The sequence below is a fragment of the Salvelinus alpinus genome, chromosome 8, assembly GCF_045679555.1.
Source record: "Salvelinus alpinus chromosome 8, SLU_Salpinus.1, whole genome shotgun sequence".
Lineage (NCBI taxonomy): Eukaryota > Metazoa > Chordata > Actinopteri > Salmoniformes > Salmonidae > Salvelinus > Salvelinus alpinus.
In genome coordinates, this window is record NC_092093.1 from 19,886,158 (window position 1) to 19,907,120 (window position 20,963).

The 20,963-nt window shown below is 42.6% G+C and overlaps 2 protein-coding genes across 4 annotated transcripts; one reads left to right on the forward strand and one right to left on the reverse strand.

The window, feature by feature from the left end:
* Window positions 1–306: 306 nt before the first annotated feature.
* On the reverse strand, window positions 307–15,606 carry LOC139582686 (methylmalonate-semialdehyde/malonate-semialdehyde dehydrogenase [acylating], mitochondrial-like). The gene is made up of 12 exons (XM_071412899.1): window positions 15,232–15,606; window positions 11,763–11,804; window positions 11,528–11,602; window positions 6,843–7,004; window positions 6,681–6,759; window positions 5,060–5,362; window positions 4,587–4,708; window positions 3,778–3,967; window positions 3,391–3,572; window positions 1,604–1,783; window positions 1,186–1,284; window positions 307–1,022 (listed from the first exon to the last, which is right to left on the reverse strand). Exons 1-12 carry the CDS (start codon window positions 15,268–15,270, stop codon window positions 921–923), a joined length of 1,575 nt encoding a protein of 524 aa, XP_071269000.1. The 5' UTR covers window positions 15,271–15,606; the 3' UTR covers window positions 307–920.
* Window positions 14,401–17,666, forward strand: LOC139582689 (sterile alpha motif domain-containing protein 15-like). Of its 3 annotated transcripts, none has more exons than XM_071412908.1 (4): window positions 14,401–15,218; window positions 16,038–16,144; window positions 16,347–16,445; window positions 17,307–17,666. In XM_071412908.1, exons 2-4 carry the CDS (start codon window positions 16,073–16,075, stop codon window positions 17,472–17,474), a joined length of 339 nt encoding a protein of 112 aa, XP_071269009.1. In that variant the 5' UTR covers window positions 14,401–15,218; window positions 16,038–16,072; the 3' UTR covers window positions 17,475–17,666. The 3 variants fall into 3 exon arrangements, with proteins under 3 accessions (XP_071269009.1, XP_071269011.1, XP_071269010.1); XM_071412910.1 differs by having other exon boundaries at window positions 14,401–14,816; XM_071412909.1 differs by having other exon boundaries at window positions 14,401–14,684.
* The last annotated feature ends 3,297 nt before the right edge of the window (window positions 17,667–20,963 follow it).

Genomic DNA, 20,963 nt, shown 5'->3' on the forward strand with positions numbered 1-20,963 from the left:
TAGGCCTCAATAAAGGAAAGCCATCTAAATGTATCCATATTAGTCAGTTTAAGCACCAACTTGTAGATTGAAAAGTACTCTGATCTTGTAGATTATTTAGGCACATTTTAGGGTTATGAAAGTGTGTTTGGAGACGCTTTACGCACTAAATATATTGATGAATTAAAAATAGTGGTTTGATTCATCCTGAACGGTGCCATATTCATGTTCAATATTCATGCTTGAGAGAGAAATGTCAAAAATACAATGTCTAGTTATATAGAGCTCAGTGATGAGGCATAGGAAGTAGTATACTTAGCAACAGTATTCAATGGATATCTTTATTCCATGTAAAACAGGAACACCGCTCACTAACGTTACAAATTGGATTTTTCGAATGCACTCACAAATACTAACACTTTGACAGTGTCTCTGTTCCACAGGTTGGGGACACTAATGACCATGATGGCTGTGGGACTGGGGTGAAGCCACTTCTAGATGCTTATCTACAGTCAGTGTACCGCTGTTCCCCTCCTAATGGTTATAGTTAGGATGCTTGGGGAGTACTGATCCTAGATCTTTGCCTATGGGCAACAGAGGCCTTCTCTCACCCTTTGCATTCCACCGAGTCCATCGTTCTCATGGAACTCCCAGGAGCAGCATATGTCTAATGTTTAAACAGAAGGGTTTGAGGCTATAGTAACAGTACATTTCAGATCTAATCTGACACCACCCTATAAGAAACATTACTTTCATTAACAGGGTCAAACTCCAATATATAAACTTTGCTCACATAGTACACTCTGTATAAAACATATTCCAGGACTGCAATAAAGTCGTATCAGTTATCCATACCCCTTGGCTGCTAACCCCTTGTGAATGTCAGTCAGTAGAACGTTGTGCCAGGGAGAGAACACCACATTTACAAGCGTACATTCCGTTTAGCGCATGGTTGGCATGGTAACTGCTGCAGCCTTAGTCGTGGCGTCCTCAGCCTTCCACTGTGAAGTCACCGTCTTAATCTGAGTGTAGAACTGAATGCCCTGTAGCGACAACACAGGAGAGGAGACAGTCAACCACAGAAATCTTCCACCTCATATATAGTTGTCTGAAACAAAAACGTAAGATCAATATGATCGTATGATAAAATCGGTGGGTGAGAAAAAATTGTGGGCTTGTGCTGGTCATTGCCGGTGTTGAGCTAACCTGTTTTCCGTAGAAGTTGGTGTCCCCCCTGAAGGAACCCCTGGAGCCGGTAAAGGAGAACATGGGCAGGGGGACGGGGATGGGCACGTTCACTCCAATCTGACAGACATACAGATCACATTATGAATCAAGGAGATAAATGTCGACAGAGAAATTACAGGATCCATGAAAAAGCCTTGTGCATTGTTGCAAAATAGTTCTGTGAACAATAGATGGTTGTCCCTCAGAATCTTAAATCCCATTAAAAGCAGATTAAACCCCCACTGAGTAACCACAAGCTATGAATCACCAATCTATCAGGAAATGAAGTCATCCAATGATCAATGGGAAACTACTTGCAATGCTTGACATCAAATCACACAGGTCTTACTTTCCTATGCACCTACCGGAATTCTCTGAACGTTGAACTATGGCTCACCTGTCCGACATCCACCTCGTGTGTGTACTTGCGAGCGGTAGCGCCGTTGGTAGTGAAGATGGCGGTTCCGTTGCCATACTGGTTGTTGTTGACCAGGGAGATGGCATCGTCCAGAGTGTCAGCCTCCAGAACCACCAGCACCGGCCCAAAGATCTCCTCCGTGTAGCACTTCATCGCTGGCTGGGGAGGGGAGGAGGAGGGGGAGGAGGAGGAGTGGGAAAGCAGGAGATTAAGCTCCCTGTCAGTGTTCTACAGGATATTATGTCAAGAATAGAGATTGGGTGGACTATCATGTATTATTATTGCAGGCCTTCCAAATGAGTTGAAGGCAAATCAGCTTTGAAAGGAAATATCCAATATAATAAGTGAAGTGGTATGACTTGTGGAAGGGGATACACAGAACTGTATGAGCTGAAGATTCACACCCGAAAACCTCAAGGATAGTGAACGTGAGAAAAAGTGGAAAGTTGCAGTCAGGTTGACAAAGGCATTGTGTTATCTTCTCTCCATATAGACAAGATTACACAACCATCAATGTGACTAATTGTTTATCAGCCAAGATCTCCATATAGCAGGCAGACGTCGCTGGTCAAGTCAGGCCTCTTAACTCCAGCCAGACATTAACCTACAAGCAGGGGTTGGAACCGTTTCAGGGAACCAAACCAAAAACAAGAAGAACATTGAGGAAAGGAAATGGATCTCTAGTATTCCAGAACAGAACCATTATTTTCAAATCTTGAGAACCGGTTAATAATGTTATTTATTGTTCCAAAAATATTCCTAATATCTAGTGTAATATAAATATATTTCAGTGCTAGTAATAGCCTAAACAGTTTCCAATTCATGACATGATGCCCAGCGCTTCAAGCATGCCCCCTCCATGTCCACCCCTCTCGCTCTCCCTACCGGAAAAACTTCAGTCGCATTTCACACCTGCACTTATCTGTCCATCAAACAACGAGCTTACCGGTAACATAGTAAGCTGCTCTATATCTGCTAATTAGTGGATTTCACCAGATTAAAAAAAATATATATACACGTAAATTAACTATTACTTTTCTGGGGTTCGAACCGGTTCAGAACTTTATTATGCTGGTCGGAACAAAATAAAATAGGGATTCTGCTCGGAACAGAACAGTTGCAAAATAAATCATTTGGTTCCAACCTCTGCCCACAAGAGGGGCTTTGGTTAGCTAGTACTGCAGGACAAGGGTTAAATACTCTTATCTACTGTAACAGTGAGTTACAGAGCTACTACAGGCATGTCGGAAGTTTGAACGTTAATCTCCTTTATGTGAAAGTGTCATTCCCACTGTACCAAGGTTCAGCGTTGTTGTGAGATACTCCAGTGATGTAAACCCAAATATAAACTTGGTGGTTTTAGCCTTCCAATGTTGATTGGCTGAAAGCTGTGGCATATCAGACCGTGTACCACAGGTATGACAAAACATACATTTTTTCTGTTCTAATTACGTTGGTAACCAGTTTATAATAGCAATAAGGCACCTCGGGGGTTTGTGGTATATAGCTAATATACCACTGCTAAGGGCTGTATCCAGGCACTCCGCGTTGTGCCTTGGATGAGAACAGCACTTAGCCGTGCTATATTGGCCATATATCACACCCCTATTGCTTAAGTATAGAGGTGCGGTGGTTCACTAAAAGTTACATGATGTAATGTAATAATGTAGCCGGAATACTTGTAGATGAGGAAACCTTGGCTTTAGCTCAGCTACTGAAAGTCAATCACTCAGCTGACCAAAATTCATAGACCCCGGCCCCCTTACCGTTACGTTGCCGATGATAGTGGGTCCTACGAAGTTTCCATTCTCGTATCCTTTGACGTGGACATTGCGTCCATCCAGCAATAACGTAGCTCCCTCGTCCACGCCACTCTGGATCAACATCTCAACACGGGCCCTGGCCTCAGGGGAGATCAGTGGACCCACGTCAGCACCTGGCTGGTCACCTAGATACACCCACACAAAGGAAGAAAACATGGAATTAGAATTCATAGGATGGACATTCCAATTCTGAGCAATGTTGCATGATACGGTATGTGGACTGGAGCTAGTGGTCCTATTGGATGTACTGTTTCAAATGGGGGAAAAACACTAGCAAGTCTTAAATTCACACCGGGGTTAGTGAGTCTTTTAGGTAAAAGGGTGAGGTACCTGCATTGACACGCAGGGCTTTGGAGCGCTCCACCAGCTCTGGGAGCCAATCACGAGCTTCGCCTACCAGAATGGCAGTTGAGAGAGCCATACAACGCTGTCCTGCTGCGCCGAAGGCCGCGCCCACCAGCTGGTTCAGAGTGTTCTCCTTGTTGGCGTCAGGCATCACCACACCGTGGTTCTTAGCTCCCTACAAGCCAGAACACATGGGTTGTTACATTTACTGCAATACATTTTAGCAACGTGCAAAGACATACAGTAGACCTATGCAATAAGTATCTCAAGAAAAACTCAAGGATCGACAGCCATCTATTGTCTCAGTCTTGATAGAACTATTCATCTTGCAGTATGGTTAAGGCCACAGTAAACTATTTAAAAGCTGCTATGTAACTTTTTGGGCGACCCGACCAAATTCACATAGAAAAGCGAGTTATAGATCTGACATTCTAATTGAAAGCAGGTTTAGTGGTAAATCTTCTATGTGCGCTATTTCTATGTTTTGCATTCTGAAGTTTCGTTATTTGCGTCTTTCGGTTTTGAACACTACAAACAATTGAAAATACAATATTTTTGGTTATTGAAAATATATTTCACAGTGGTTTAGATGGTACAATGATTGTCTACAAACTTGTTTTGTCACAAACAAAATAGGTGAATTATTCAATTTTTTTCAACCGGGAAATGGCGGAGCAATTTCAGCATTTTGCACTTTTAAGGCAGACATGTTTCTTAAATGCGTAAGAGATTCTTCAATGATTTAATCCCCAATTGACTCCATTCATAGAACGGTTGCTGGTCATCATATTTACCATGTTGGACTGCACTCTCTTGCCGTTCTTGGATCCTCTCTCGTAGATGTACTCTCCTGCCTGGTTGGAGCCCACAAAGCTGATGGCCTTGATGGCTGGGTGGTCACAAATGAAGTTCACAGCTACGGAAAGAGGTCAAAGGTCATCTAATTTCACTCATCAGCATCATCCCATCATCATTACATGGCACTGTAAGGGTACAAGATGGCATGGTGTAATCACCTTGGAAACGAAACAAACAACCTTTCTTATATGGACTCCTTTCCCCTAAAGCACTTAAATACATTACCTACACACATTATGCAAAACGTTTAACATAATGCTTGAGGTATATCAGTAGTCTGAATGGTCTTGTAGATGCAGCACTAACACACATGATCAGCATAGCCTGCTTCATTGCATCCTGGGAAACAGGACACACACTTCAATAGCATGTTTTATAAAGACTAAGCACACACACAACCCCGTCTCACCAGCGTGCTGTCCATGGATGATGTTCAGAGTCCCGTCGGGCAACCCTGCATCCTGCAGCAGCTTGGCCAGCAGCATGGTGCACCCTGGGACGCGCTCGGAGGGCTTCATCAGGTAGGTGTTGCCACACACCATGCCAATGGGGAACATCCACAGAGGAATCATGGCAGGAAAGTTGAAGGGGGCGATGCCGGCACACACCCCGATGGGCAGGCGGTAGGTGTAGGTATCCATGTCTTTGGTGATGGAGGGCAGGGTCTCCCCCAGCATCAGGGAGGTGATGCTGCAGGCGTGCTCTGCCACCTCTAGGGGGCAGAGAAGAGCAGAGACACGGTGAGAAAAGCCAGGGAGCTGAAGGTCAAACAGTACATGTGGAGGTAGAGATCAGAGTATGGGGTGAAAGAGGGTAGGCAGAGGGTCAAATACGTGTGTTGCTAAAGGAGATCAAGAGATCAGAGATCAAGAGACTCCGATACAGAGACTCCGATACAGAGATCAGAGATACAGAGATACAGAGACTCCGATACAGAGATCAGAGATACAGAGACTCCGATACAGAGATCAGAGATACAGAGACTCCGATATCAGAGCTACAGAGACTCCGATACAGAGACTCCGATACAGAGATCAGAGATACAGAGATACAGAGACTCCGATACAGAGATCAGAGATACAGAGACTCCGATACAGAGATCAGAGATACAGAGACTCCGATATCAGAGATACAGAGACTCCGATACAGAGACTCCGATACAGAGATCAGAGATACAGAGATACAGAGACTCCGATACAGAGATCAGAGATACAGAGATACAGAGACTCCGATACAGAGACTCCGATACAGAGATACAGAGACTCTGATTCAGAGATACAGAGACTCCGATACAGAGATCAGAGATACAGAGACTCCGATACAGAGACTCCAATACAGAGACTCCGATACAGAGACTCCGATACAGAGATCAGAGATACAGAGACTCCGATACAGAGATAGAGAGACTCCGATACAGAGATCAGAGATACAGAGACTCCGAGACAGAGACTCCGAGGCAGAGACTCCGAGGCAGAGATCAGAGATACAGAGACTCCGATACAGAGATCAGAGATACAGAGACTCCGATACAGAGATCAGAGATACAGAGACTCCGATACAGAGATCAGAGATACAGAGATACAGAGACTCCGATACAGAGATCAGAGATACAGAGACTCCGATACAGAGATACAGAGACTCTGATTCAGAGATACAGAGACTCCGATACAGAGATCAGAGATACAGAGACTCCGATACAGAGACTCCAATACAGAGACTCCGATACAGAGATCAGAGATACAGAGACTCCGATACAGAGATAGAGAGACTCCGATACAGAGATAGAGAGATACAGAGATACAGAGACTCCGAGACAGAGACTCCGAGGCAGAGACTCCGAGGCAGAGACTCCGAGGCAGAGATACAGAGATACAGAGATACAGAGATACAGAGATACAGAGACTCTGATACAGACTAGAGAAGACTAAAATAAGCATTTATTGGACAAGTTCTTGTAGTAGCCATCTCCCCGTTTCAATTAAACATTTTCTCCCGTTTCCCATGCCTACTGAAGGGGACTGTCTACTCACGCAGTCCTCTGAAGACGTCTCCCTCCGCGTCGGCTAGAGTCTTGCCTTGCTCCAGGGTGATCAGCCTGGCCAGCTCTTTCTGTAAACATTAATGTTTTAGGACCTGGTTATTGTTAAGATACATGTATGCAGGCCTGATTTCAGACCAGGGGCTTTCCTTACAATGTTTTCCTTGATGAGCTGCTGGTATCGGAGGAAGATCTGCTGGCGGGTGAGGATGGAAGTCTCGGACCAGGAGGCATAGGCCCTGGAGCAGGAGTCTACTGCAGCCAGCATCTCCGTGTGGGTGGCTTTGGGCACACGACTCACCACCTCATTAGTAGCCTGAAGTAGGGAGAGAAGAGGGACAAGAGATGACCAGGTCATTGTGAACAGAGACCAACTACATCTGGGGCCTGTCCAGAAAGGTGTAACTTTTAAGAAACTTGAGATAAAAATGAACTGTGTACAGGGATAAGTGTTATGACATGTAGAATAGAGTCCGATAGCATTTCAAAATGTTCTATTTGTCAGGGCAAGCCTGATGACGAACAAGATCGGCAACCACCACATCCTCAAATGTTTGGTTATAATCATATGATTTGCCTGCTTAATTGCCTCCACAACTTAAAAACGGTCTGAAGTAAAATGTATACAAGTGTTTTCAATCTATATGACTCAGGTACTGACAATCTAATCTTGAACTTACTAAACTGCTGAATTTTCACTCTGTACCCAAAGTATCAGATGTCTCACTGTCCAATTGAAAGTTATCAGGTTTATAAAACAACCAAAATCTGTAATGATGCATGTATACGTAATTCAGAATGACTATATAATGTTTAGACTCAGGAGAATTTGCCTTTTATGCCATGCTCTACCACCATGCTATTGCCTTGGCTTTTTTAGCCACTTGCCTTTTTATGGAAAATATATTTCGGTAACCAAAAATATTGTATTTTCAGTTGTTTGAAACTGGTGTACAAAACTGAAAGTAAAAGACGCAAAAATGAAACTTAACGGGAAGCATAGAAATAGCGCACATAGAACAGATCTACCGCTTCTTAGACTTGCTTTCAATGAGAATGACAGATTTATAACTAACATTTCAATGTGAATTTGGTTGGAAATTTTGACAAACTTTAAATTAAAAGCTGGATTGTCTTGAGTCAATAAGTATTCAACCCCTTTGTTATGGCAAGCTTAAGTTCAGGAATAAAAATGTGCTTAACAAGTCACAAGTTGCATGGACTCACTGTGTGCAATAATAGTGTAACAATTTTTTAATGGCTACCTCATCTCTGTATCCCACACATACATTGTAAGGTCCCTCAGTCAAGCAGTGAATTTCAAGCACAGATTCAACCAAAGACCAGGGAGGGTTTCTAATGCCTCGCAAAGAAGGGCAACTATTGGTAAAATAAGCTAACATTGAATATCCCTTTGAGCATGGTGAAGTTATTAATTGCACTTTGGATGGCGTATCAATAAACCCAGTCACTACGAAGATACAGGTGTCCTTCCTAACTCAGTTGCCGAAGAGGAAAGAAACCGCTCAAGGATTTCACCATGAGGCCAATTGTGACTTTAAAACAGTGACAGACAGGTCATAAAATTGACTTTTTGGTTCACCAGCCACTGTGGCGGGTAGATGTAAAAATCTACCAGGCACACATTTTTACCAGGCAGAATATTTTTTTTTACAAAGATGAACATGCTTTGTAATGTTTCTAAAACAATACATGCATTACTAGTAAGTAACTAAATAATGTGGTATATTGTTTAGATACATTTTTTGTGACCTGAGTCTTTTAACCAAATTACAGTATCAGATACAAAAACGTTCACCTGCCCCTTTAAGGGCGGAGGTGACTGTAATAGCACGACTAGAGTCATGTTTGTGCATGTGAGATTGAGTCTGACTAGAACCATTGTCTTTTCTTCCCTAGCAGTTGAAACTCAAATAGAAAAACAACCTAGCTTGTGAACAAAATGTAAATAGCCAAGAAACACAAGGACAAAGTCTCACTTCAGTAGACTTTAGTTTCAAGTAAATTAGACCAACTTTTACGCCTGCGCTTCTAATAATGAATCTTTCACTAAGCTCTTCACCTCCGCACAGGAAGCATTATTCATTCGTGGTGCTTTGACTGCGATTAATAGCTATGAAACAAAAACAGCATGAATTCTTTGAACAGCTACTGCAACATTTATTTTACTAGAAATGTGATCACACTTGACTATTTTTATTCACAATTGCGAGTGAAATGCTTGCAATGTGGATCCCTGACCACCAGCCAACGTGGCTAGTGAAATAGACATCTTACCCACCAATGCCAAAATCTACTTGCATTTCCTGGTGTTAATTTTAAGCCCTGGTTACAGAGTTTAATGGCTGTGACAAGAGAAAACGGAGGATGTATCGACAACATTGTAGTTACTCCACAACACGAACCTAATTGACAGTGAAAAGGAAGCCTGTACAGAATAAAAAATATTCCAAAACATGCATCCTGTTTGCAACAAGGCACTAAAGTAATACTGCAACAAATGTGGCAAAGCAATTCACTTTTTGTCCTGTATTGGATTTGCCCCAAACATTACTGAGTACCACTCTCCATATTTTCAAGCATAGTGGTGGCTGTGTTCATGTTATGGGTATGCTCGTAATCGTTAAGGACTGGGGACTTTCAGGATAAAAAAAATAAAAAATAAACAGAATGGAGCTAAGCACAGGCAAAATCCCAGAGAAAAACCTGGTTCATTCAGTCTGCTTTCCACCAGACAGAGATGAATTCACCTTTCAGCAGGGAAATACCCTAAAACATGTACTCCCAAACTGGGGTATGCGTACTCCCAGGGGTACATGCAATGCCGTCGGGGGTACGCCAAATGTGATACTTAAAAAAAAAAAAACAACATTTTTTATATTTTTATGTATTTTTGTACATTTTCAAACAGTCCATTTATATTTTCCAACAGGGCTATACATTTGGGTGACTTTTTTCCCCCTCGCCTTAGTAGCCTCGTTTCACTGCCAAAAAATAAAATGTAACATCTAGTGTTCAGCAAAATAACAACCCAATGTCAAATACAGGTAGCCTAGTCAAATAATTAGCATCCAGTCACATTAACCATAATCTCTCGCAGGAATTCCACTAACGGTATGTACAGTTGAAGTCGGAAGTTTACATACACTTAGGTTGGAGTCATTAAAACTTGTTTTTCAACCATTCCACACATTTCTTGTGAACAAACTATAGTTTTGGCAAGTCGGTTAGGACATCTACTTTGTGCATGACACAAGTCATTTTTCCAACAATTGTTTACAGACAGATTATTTCACTTATAATTCACTGTATCACAATTCCAGTGGGTCAGAAGAACGTGTCTTCTTCCTGAGTGGTTTGACAGCTGCGTGGTCCCATGGTGTTTATACTTGCGTACTATTGTTTGTACAGATGAACGTGGTACCTTCAGGTGTTTGGAAATTGCTCCCAAGGATGAACCAGACTTGTGGAGGTCTACAATTTTTTTTCTGAGGTCTTGACTGATTTCTTTTGATTTTCCCATGATGTCAAGCAAAGAGGCACTGAGTTTGGAGGTAGGCCTTGAAATACATCCACAGGTACACCTCCAATTGACTCAAGTGATGTCAATTAGCCTATCAGAAGCTTCTAAAGCCATTACATCATTTTCTGGAATTTTCCAAACTGTTTAAAGGCACAGTCAACTTAGTGTATGTAAAACAATTGTTGGAAAAATTACTTGTATCATGCACAAAGTAGATGTCCTAACCGACTTGCCAAAACTATAGTTTGTTTACAATAAATTTGTGGAGTGGTTGAAAAACGAGTTTTAATGACTTCAACCTAAGTGTATGTAAACTTCTGACTTCAACTGTATGTAAGATAGTTAAATAAAAAGCAAAATTATTGATTATTATCATTTGTGCCCTGGTCCTATAAGAGCTCTTTGTCACTTCCCACGAGCTGGGTTGCGACAAAAACTCACACTCATTCTTATGTTTAATAAATGTATAGTGTGTGTGTGGCAGGCTTACAATGATGGCAAAAAACAACATTTGAGAGTGCGCTGACCCTGGTGCTAGCTGCTGGAGCTTGAATGTTTGAAGGGGTATGGGACTATAAAAAATTTGGGAACCACTGTCCTAAAACACAAGGCCAATTCTACGCTGGAGTTGTGGACCAAGAAGACAGTGAATGTTCCTGAGTGGCCAAGTTACAGTTGTCTTAAATCTGCTAGCAATGATCAACCACCAATTTGCCAGAGCTTGAATAATTTTTGTAAGAATATTGGGCAAAATCTGCACAATCCAGGTGTGGAAAGCTTTTAGAGACTTACCCAGAAAGACTCACTGCTATAGTTGCTGCCAAATGTGATTGTAACGTATTGATTCATGGGCTGAATACTTATCTAATCAAGATTAGTGTTGTATTTATTTTTTTAACAAATGTTTGAATTTGTCCCTTACTTTTTGAGACTATTTTGCATAGATCATTGACAACAATTAAATCAATTTTAATTCCACTTTGTAACACAAAATGTGGAAAAAGTAAAGAGGGTGTGAATACTTCCTGGAGCAAGACAATGACAAGTTTACATGAAGTAGATGCAGACAGGCCCCCCAGGCCTGAGTTAGTGAATGTGAGTGCATAAACATGTCAAGGTTCAATTGAATTGGCTACGAAGAATAGGCTCCCATTTCTTCACTTTCCAAATCATACATATTAAATGACACCCTAAAGAGTTCTTCATCTCCAGCTCCCGACCGGTTTACACATTGCTTTTTAGTGTTTGCATGAACTCCCGTTGTGATGTGTGTGTGTTAATGCAGAAATACTTACAGGGTTGTGAATGTCCAGCCATTCTGAGGTGTTTGACTCAACAAACTTGCCGTCAATGAACAACTTGGTGGTGGGCTGCAAGGTTGCAAAAGCACAGGGGGACAATGCGGTCATCCACCATATCAAATCATCATATCTGTACATGTCTAGATTGTATGAGCATGTATTCTAATATACAAGTCTTCTGTAGTTACAAACACTCAAATGTAGTTATGATTGCATGATGTCAACTCACCACGGATGATGAATAACACATGCGACCCATCTGAAGGGGTGCCTGTAAACGAGAGAAAACGATAGTTATCGGAGTTGTAACTCCAGTTTTACAGTATGAGTGGAGCGGAGCCCCATAGGGGAGCTCTGCTCCTAGTAGTTTTCCACACTGCCTAGGCAGCAAATAGCCGAAGAAAAAAAATGATGCACACATCTGCAGCCAATAGGAGTATAGGTGTCCCTATATAAGGGGACGCTTCCCCTCAATCAGCCTCCCGAAAAATGATCTTCAGCAAGACTCGGGGTCGGCAGGGCCTTAAGTCCTATGGGACTCCGCTCCACTCATAGAACTGGAGTTACTACTCCGGTAACTATCGTTCTATATCGTGGAGCTCCGCCCCATAGGTCTCCTAGTAGTTTAAGGTGGAGCGCAACGCTCCAAAATATATTCCCTGCCGAACCGAACACTTCCCAAACTTTATGAAAAGGTCTGGTCCAGTAATGGCTGCGACCAAATCCCGCAACACTGTAACACACTGTGAAAACAGACTGTCACAATGTACTGCGTCCTCGGTCTAATCCGCACTACTCAGTTCAGAGGCACCGCCAATGACTAGTGGGCAGATAAAGCAGAATGTGAGCCATAGAAATCTGTAAAAGCAGATAGATGAACTCAAAACTTTTGGTCAAATAGTACTGTAACACCAGTTACAGGAACTATATCCCTAATCCATCCACCCAAACACAGTCATAGACTTGTGGGCAGGACAAAAAAAACATGACTCTACTGTGCCATCCCAGCCAGGAGGAATGTCATGTAGTCATTCTAATAGGAGAAAGCGTACCTGATGGAAACCATGTCCATTGATCCTGCCTTTTTTGTCTTAATTCTAGCCTTCTCATCAGCAAAGCTGAGTACAGACTGAACCAATTTAGAAGACCTACTCACTGATTCCTCAGTGTAACCCGCCACACTCATTCTATAGGCAAAGCCAATGATTCGTGGGCAGATAATAGAATATGGGCCAACTACTCTGCCTCAGCAGATACATGACACCTCAATGTTCCATCAATTCCAGTGACCGGTCTAATAGTAAAGTAACACCAGTTACAGCACTATTTCCCTCATCACTCCGCCCCTATACAGTGATACACTGGCGGGCAGTCTAGACATTCTCTGCTGTACTGACAGTGTCAAACAAAGGTCATGTGGCACGTGTCTTACTCTCTGACAACTAAGAGAGCGGACCTAATGGGAACCCTGCCCAATAGTCCTGCATCTTTTCTTAACTCAAATTCTCCCTTCAGCCACACTGAGTACAGAACGAGCTAGAGAGTTAGACGACATGTCTAAACTAGAGGTCGACCGATTAATCGTAATGGCCGATTAATCGGGGCCGATTTCAAGTTTTCATAACAATCGGAAATCTGTATTTTTGGGCGCCGATTTGCCTTTTTTTAATTTATTTTTTTACACACCTTTATTTAATCTTTATTTAACTAGGCAAGTCAGTTAACAACACATTCTTATTTTCAATGACGGCCTAGGAACGAGGCAGAACGACAGATTTTTAACCTTGTCAGCTCGGGGGATCCAATCTTGCAACCTTACAGTTAACTAGTCCAATGCTCTAACACCTGATTACATTGCACTCCACGAGGAGCCTGCTTGTTGGCGAATGCAGTAAGCTAAGGTAAGTTGCTAGCTAGCATTAAACTTATCTTATAAAAAACAATCAATCAATGACTGTCATTGCTCCAATGTGTACTTAACCATAAACATCAATGCCTTTCTTAAAATCAATACACAAGTATATATTTTTAAACCTGCATATTTAGCTAATAGAAATCCAGGTTAGCAGGCAATATTAACCAGGTGAAATTGTGTCATTTCTCTTGCGTTCACTGCATGCAGAGTCAGGGTATATGCAACAGTTTGGGCCGCCTGGCTCTTTGCGAACTAATTTGCCAGAATTTTACGTAATTATGACAACATTGAAGGTTGTGCAATGTAACAGGAATATTTAGACTCATGGATGCCACCCGTTAGATAAAATACGGAACGGAATAAACGTTTTGTTTTCGAGGTGATAGTTTCCGGATTAGTCAAAGGTATATGGTTTAGAGAAATAGTCGGCGCATTATAATTCCTGTAATAACTTGCGGCTGAATTTGAAAGGGGTTCCTTCGTTATTTTACCGTTCATTTCTTCCATACCGTTCATGTTATCTGAATTACCTTTTTCACATGCTTTTTAAAAGAGAGGTTGGAATCAAGTATGATGCCAGGGTACTTAAAATCAAATACCACCTGGAGCTTCTCCCCTGACACGTAGACATCTGGCTCAGTAGCATCTGTTGCCCTCTTTGTGAAGAACATGCAAACAGTTTTTTTTCACATTGAGATGCAAACATGAGTCACTGAGCCACTTTGTAACCTGGACCATTACAGTAGTGAGTTCTTGTGCAGCTTGTTGTTTGCTCTTTGCATGCACATATATCACTGTATCATCTGCATACATTTGAACTTCAGACCCAGTACAGACAGAATGCAGATCATTAATGTACAGACAGAAGGCAGATCATTAATGTACAGGCTGAACAGGAGGGGCCCCAGTATTGACCCTTGGGGCACGCCCACATCATAGCTAAGAGTGGGCGACAGCTCATTGCTCACTGACACACTGAGTTCTGCCTTCAAGGTATGATTTCATCCATCTCAAGGCATCGGGGGAAAAGTTGAACTTGGACAATTTTGTGATGAGAATCTCATGGTTAACAGTATCAAAAGCCTTCCTTAGGTCCAGAAACACAGCCCCAACAACGCCCCCTTTGTCCATATTGGACTTCACATTTTCCAGAAGAAAGCAGTTGGCCGTTTCTGTGGAGTGTTTCGCTCTGAAGCCAAACTGCATGGAGTGTAATGTGAAGGGGCTGTTGTTGAGGTGGGCAATCAGTTGTTCTGCTACACACGTTTCAACAACCTTCGACACCACAGGTAGTATACTAATGGGCCTGTAGTTACTCACGTCAGCAGGGTCGCCCGATTTAAAGATGGCCGTTATTATTGGCTGCAGGTGTGTACATAATTTCTCAGGCTATTCGCTGCCTATGCAGCGGGGTAAACCACTAGGAGCAGAACTCCACGATATAGAACACATAAGGATCACTTTTCAATGTTTAGTTTCCATTGGCTAAGATCCAAAAGCCTAACTTTCTGCAAGACGACTAGCTAAGCTAACTATGTGGCATTGTAGCTAGCTAGTTGAACTCGAGAGCTAACGTTAACTTGCCCAATTGCATGCTACAGAAAATAGCTATATGTTGCAATGCCAAGGGGGGAAATAATTATAAGTGTATGTTTCGACATCGAAAAGTGTGGCACCAACTAGCGAGCTAGCTAACGTGCCATTCTAGCAAGATAGCTAGTCAGCCACTCAAGCTTCAAACAAACAATGCATTTAGAAAAGCTGCACGAGGTATGTGGTTTACCTTTTTGCTCCATAACGACCTTGCTAGTATCCCTGCCATGGTTGAAGCAACTGTGATTGCTTTTAGCCCAAAAGTACGCACTCCCCAGCTGGTCAGACCCAAAATACAGACACCTCTAGACACTAGAAAAGGTTAGCCGACTAACAGTCACACAATCATGGCGTCAAACTGGCTGAGGACGTAGAAAGAGCAAACGCTGAAATGTTTATCTGCTCTTTCACTGAGACAGCGAGGTTGGGCCACATTGACGAGCGCAGCAGATGCTTTAACAATCTGTGAAATTGGCATGCATGATTCCCGTGAATAGGACCCAATCTGGGCGGGACAATAGCTTGAGAAAGAACCAATCAGTAGGCGAAAACGAAAAAACTCCCCCAAAGGTATGAAGCGCATTGGCTGGCCTTTAATGATTGCGACCAGTCGACGCTCACACGAAAATGAGTGCTCTGTTACATGTCTTTCATTGATCCCAAGTAGAGTCCATCATTCTAATTTACACCATTTTTTTCCTTATCGAACGAAGACGTGAGAACAAGTGTCTTCTTTCAAACATGGTAGAATACATTAGAATATTATTGAATATCGTAGAATATAAATAGAATAGAGCATATTCAATTAGTCACTTGAAATTACTTTTACTTATTTTGGATTCCACTATTTATAATGTGACAGACACTTTTTATATTGACCTTGGTCTGAGTTTTACTGCTATAAATAAGTTACATCAGGATACATTTGAAAGTATTTCAGTGCTTACCTAACATGTTATATTTATGAGATAGATACATTAGCACCTTTCCCGACAGGTGGCAGTTTCTATGGTAACAGACACACAGGCAAGATGGCGTTCCTTCACTGGAGTTGCCAGGACGTGGCAAAATGGATAAGATCCTTAGGATATCCACATTATACAGTGAGTAAACATATTAAGTTAACAATTAAGTGACTTAGTTACTAATTTCTTCACAATGACAAGTAACTTTCCAGTTTTATTTTAGCTAGCCTAACATCAGAGTAACTTTATAATAATGTGGCTTCGACAGAAGCAGTCTAGGCGTAGGCTACTTTGGTGATAGAGAGACACTTATTCAACAGCTCTGTCTTTATCCCCCCAGGCCTGTTTCACTGAGAACCTCATCACAGGTAAAAAGCTGATTTATGTAAATTGCTGCTATCTGCCAAGATTAGGAATCACAGACTTTGAGGATATGAAGGTAAGGAGATGGTCCTACAAAGCTTTCAAATTCTAAGCTTTTATTTGACTTACTTTTAATTTCGATAGAGTTATTTTTGAATGAAAAAGTCTGAATGGAAAGTAGAAATAGGCTAGACTCCAGTAATCTCTGCACTAAAACTTCCTGGGAGCACCAACATGAATGTGTGCAGGATTGTTCCAACCCAAATAAGAAAGAATTGGACAATCTTCCCATCTCAGTTGTAGGCTAATTTTTAATGATAGGCTGCACAACATGCTATATCATGCACAGCCAAATGCAGAAAATCAGATGCAGCACAGATAATAATTCATATTTCAGAGGCCAACTCACCAGGTGATAGCAGCTAAACTGGACCAGGGTTTATATTTATAATGTGCATGGTGATGCTCTCATTTATAGCCTATTATTAATGCTTGTGGGAGTTAGGGTTATCAGCCCTGAACACCCCTATAATCAGGAGTGTGCAACGAACTGATTATTGCAGATAGAAATACTATGAATAAAGCTGCCATTTCTTCCTCACTCTACACTCTTAGATTCCAAACGGGTTCTTCGGCAGTCCCCACAGGAGAACTCTTTTGGGTTCCAGGTAGAACCCTCTGTGGAAAGAGTGGAACCTGGAACCAAAAAGGGTTGTTCAACGGGTTTTCCTATGGGGATAGCCGAAGAACCCTTTTAGGTTCTAGATAGCACCTTTTTTTCTAAGAGTGTATACATTTCAGAGGGGCATGTCTATTCTAAAATGCAATACATTTCTATCTAAACGTTCTACAACGTACCCTACTGAACGTGACACTTATATTTTAGTAGCCTATGGTTTGACTCAGCTCCTCCTCCCTGTGTTATACCCCCCTGTAGGCCATCTCTGCACATGTGCGTGAGCTGCTGGGGACATCAGAGCCGCTGTGGAGCCGCAGCATCGCAGACCCCCCCAGAGACAGCATGGGCCTGTTCCTGGAGAAGAAGAGCAGAACAGGGGACTGGGCCGATTCCTTCACCTACACACAATTCCTCGACAGGAAATAATGAATGGAATCTGTCCGTCTGATAAAAGAAACATGAATGAATGAGCTGTCTGTCAGTGTGTTGTTTGTAAGATGACGTTAGTTGTGAATGATGAGACAATAATGTTCCATTCAATTACAGATGTTGAGACACTATTTCAAGACAGCGTTTTGTAAGGCACTTTGTGATTAAATTGGTGTTCTGGGGTGTGCATTTAGTTTTTCAGATGATTTCATTTGTAATAATGTGATTGTGGGGTAACAGCTGGTGAAGTGAAGGGCTTAGAACTATGACCCTGTAGTTAGTGCACTACCTGCCGTGCCAAAGGGTCTAGACCTCCTGACATAGTGTGCATAAAAACAGATAAATATTCTAAGCCAAGGGCCCCTTAAGGCTATGTTCCACTTATGCATGGACCGACAGAGTATGAAGGTTTATTGAATGAAATGAATACTCAATTGGTTCATGAACAGTTGGCACACAGTTTCCTCATTACAATGTCCTTTATTGATTAACTAGGTAATGCAAGGTACAACAACAGGATGTCGTTTTCTGCATTCTAAAATAATGTATTAGACAGAGGAAAACTCAAAAGGCTCTTGAAATTACCACAGATCCCTTCATTCCAACACCTTGGGCACAAGCTGTCCTTGTTGATCTGAACCGTGCCTGTATACAGTGGCTGAATGAGGCTGTATTGATCTGCAGTAGAGATCCTCAGTGTAGTGCTGTATTAGATGAAACCCAACACTTTGTGTATTATGAATTGCTGTGGTAAGAGGCAGGAATGTATTTGTTCTGAGGAAGAGTCATATTTCCTGTTAAGAGAACGCACTCAGAGAACACCTGTGTTAAGTGCATTTTCAACGTGAAGAAGTGCAGAAGATGATAAGATGACATCAGAGGTATCATTCCCAGGCATCTTTATCACTTCTTCATGCCACAATACCATGTTAGCCCGCTGATCTAAAGCCTACACAGCTCAGGTAGCTAACGCAAGTCTTCAGGTCTCAAGCAAGGTTGTAAATCACTGAAGCACCTCCATTACATAAACACATCAGCAATAGCCTGTGGCTAGCCCTGTGCTTTAGCCTGAGGAGTAGGTGCCAGAGGCAAAGCAGGGAGTGCCAAGGCGGTTATAACCAACCTGTCATTTTCTTGCCACGGTGGTTATAGCCAACCTGTCACTTTCTTGCCAAGGTGGTTATAGCCAACCTGTCATTTTCTTGCCAAGGTGGTTATAGCCAACCTGTCATTTTCTTGCCAAGGTGGTTATAGCCAACCTGTCATTTTCTTGCCAAGGTGGTTATAGCCAACCTGTCATTTTCTTGCCAAGGTGGTTATAGCCAACCTGTCATTTTCTTGCCACGGTGGTTATAGCCAACCTGTCATTTTCTTGCCAAGGTGGTTATAGCCAACCTGTCATTTTCTTGCCAAGGTGGTTATAGCCAACCTGTCATTTTCTTGCCAAACATGAGAAGGATGTTGCCTTGTATAATGCAGAAATTGTTAGGTTGAAAGATGCTGAAATTAGCATATGGTATAAGGCTGTTCTTCAATTTGCCAGTACATGATACACATTGTAAGGATATTATATATAGGGTCCTAACCACAGGTGCCTAGGCTACAGTTGCTGTTATTTGTGTGCTTTATTTGTTTGCAGAGCTGCAGCAGATCTATTCTTATTATGCACCAATTAGATTGTGTGTGTGTATGTCTCACTGCATCAAATCATTGAGCTTAATTGGCTTAGTGCTTGCTCATAAATGTGGTGAGCTCATAATTATTTGTGATGATAAATAAGATGGTAATTCATTTTTTTTTTATATACACTGCTCAAAAAAATAAAGGGAACACTAAAATAACACATCCTAGATCTGAATGAATGAAACATTCTTATTAAATACAGTTTTCTTTACATAGTTGAATGTGCTGACAACAAAATCACACAAAAATTATCAATGGAAATCAAATTTATCAACCCATGGAGGTCTGGATTTGGAGTCACACTCAAAATGAAAGTGGGAAAACCACACTACAGGCTGATCCAACTTTGATGTAATGTCCTTAAAACAAGTCAAAATGAGGCTCAGTAGTGTGTGTGGCCTCCACGTGCCTGTATGACCTCCCTACAACGCCTGGGCATGCTCCTGATGAGGTGGCGGATGGTCTCCTAAGGGATCTCCTCCCAGACCTGGACTAAAGCATCCGCCAACTCCTGGACAGTCTGTGGTGCAACGTGGCGTTGGTGGATGGAGCGAGACATGTTGTCCCAGATGTGCTCAATTGGATTCAGGTCTGGGGAACGGGCGGGCCAGTCCATAGCATCAATGCCTTCCTCTTGCAGGAACTGCTGACACACTCCAGCCACATGAGGTCTAGCATTGTCTTGCATTAGAAAGAACCCAGGGCCAACCGCACCAGCATATGGTCTCACAAGGGGTCTGAGGATCTCACCTCGGTACCTAATGGCAGTCAGGCTACCTCTGGCGAGCACATGGAGGGCTGTGCGGCCCCCCAAAGAAATGCCACCCCACACCATGACTGACCCACCGCCAAACCGTTCATGCTGGAGGATGTTGCAGGCAGCAGAACGTTCTCCACGGCGTCTCCAGACTCTGTCACGTCTGTCACATGTGCTCAGTGTGAACCTGCTTTCATCTGTGAAGAGCACAGGGCGCCAGTGGCGAATTTGCCAATCTTGGTGTTCTCTGGCAAATGCCAAACGTCCTGCACGGTGTTGGGCTGTAAGCACAACCCCCACCTGTGGACGTCGGGCCCTCATACCACCCTCATGGAGTCTGTTTCTGACCGTTTGAGCAGACACATGCACATTTGTGGCCTGCTGGAGGTCATTTTGCAGGGCTCTGGCAGTGCTCCTCCTTGCACAAAGGCGGAGGTAGCGGTCCTGCTGCTGGGTTGTTGCCCTCCTACGGCCTCCTCCACGTCTCCTGATGTACTGGCCTGTCTCCTGGTAGCGCCTCCATGCTCTGGACACTACGCTGACAGACACAGCAAACCTTCTTGCCACAGCTCGCATTGATGTGCCATCCTGGATGAGCTGCACTACCTGAGCCACTTGTGTGGGTTGTAGACTCCGTCTCATGCTACCACTAGAGTGAAAGCACCGCCAGCATTCAAAAGTGACCAAAACATCAGCCAGGAAGCATAGGAACTGAGAAGTGGTCTGTGGTCACCACCTGCAGAACCACTCCTTTATTGGGGGTGTCTTGCTAATTGCCTATAATTTCCACCTTTTGTCTATACCATTTGCACAACAGCATGTGAAATTTATTGTCAATCAGTGTTGCTTCCTAAGTGGACAGTTTGATTTCACAGAAGTGTGATTGACTTGGAGTTACATTGTGTTGTTTAAGTGTTCCCTTTATTTTTTTGAGCAGTGTATATATTTGCATACTATAGGAATACTGCATTGTCAGTTGAGTTCTGACTAAATTAATGAATCAGTAAACTACAGTTTTAAGATTGTGCTGGGAAGCACTGCATCTG

What these genes read in the sequence shown, in the direction of transcription:
- LOC139582686 (XM_071412899.1), bottom strand. Translation starts at nt 15,270, where the DNA reads ATGGCAGGGATACTAGCAAGGTCGTTATGGAGCAAAAAG. An exon ending in GGCTGGACATTCACAACCCT is followed by an intron (nt 7,005 to 11,527) that starts GTAAGTATTTCT and finishes TCCCTACTTCAG; the next exon opens with GCTACTAATGAGGTGGTGAG. An exon ending in CTATCATCGGCAACGTAACG is followed by an intron (nt 1,784 to 3,390) that starts GTAAGGGGGCCG and finishes TCCCCTCCCCAG; the next exon opens with CCAGCGATGAAGTGCTACAC.
- LOC139582689 (XM_071412908.1), top strand. Translation starts at nt 16,073, where the DNA reads ATGGCGTTCCTTCACTGGAGTTGCCAGGACGTGGCAAAATGGATAAGA. An exon ending in TAGGATATCCACATTATACA is followed by an intron (nt 16,145 to 16,346) that starts GTGAGTAAACAT and finishes TTATCCCCCCAG; the next exon opens with GCCTGTTTCACTGAGAACCT. An exon ending in CAGACTTTGAGGATATGAAG is followed by an intron (nt 16,446 to 17,306) that starts GTAAGGAGATGG and finishes ACCCCCCTGTAG; the next exon opens with GCCATCTCTGCACATGTGCG.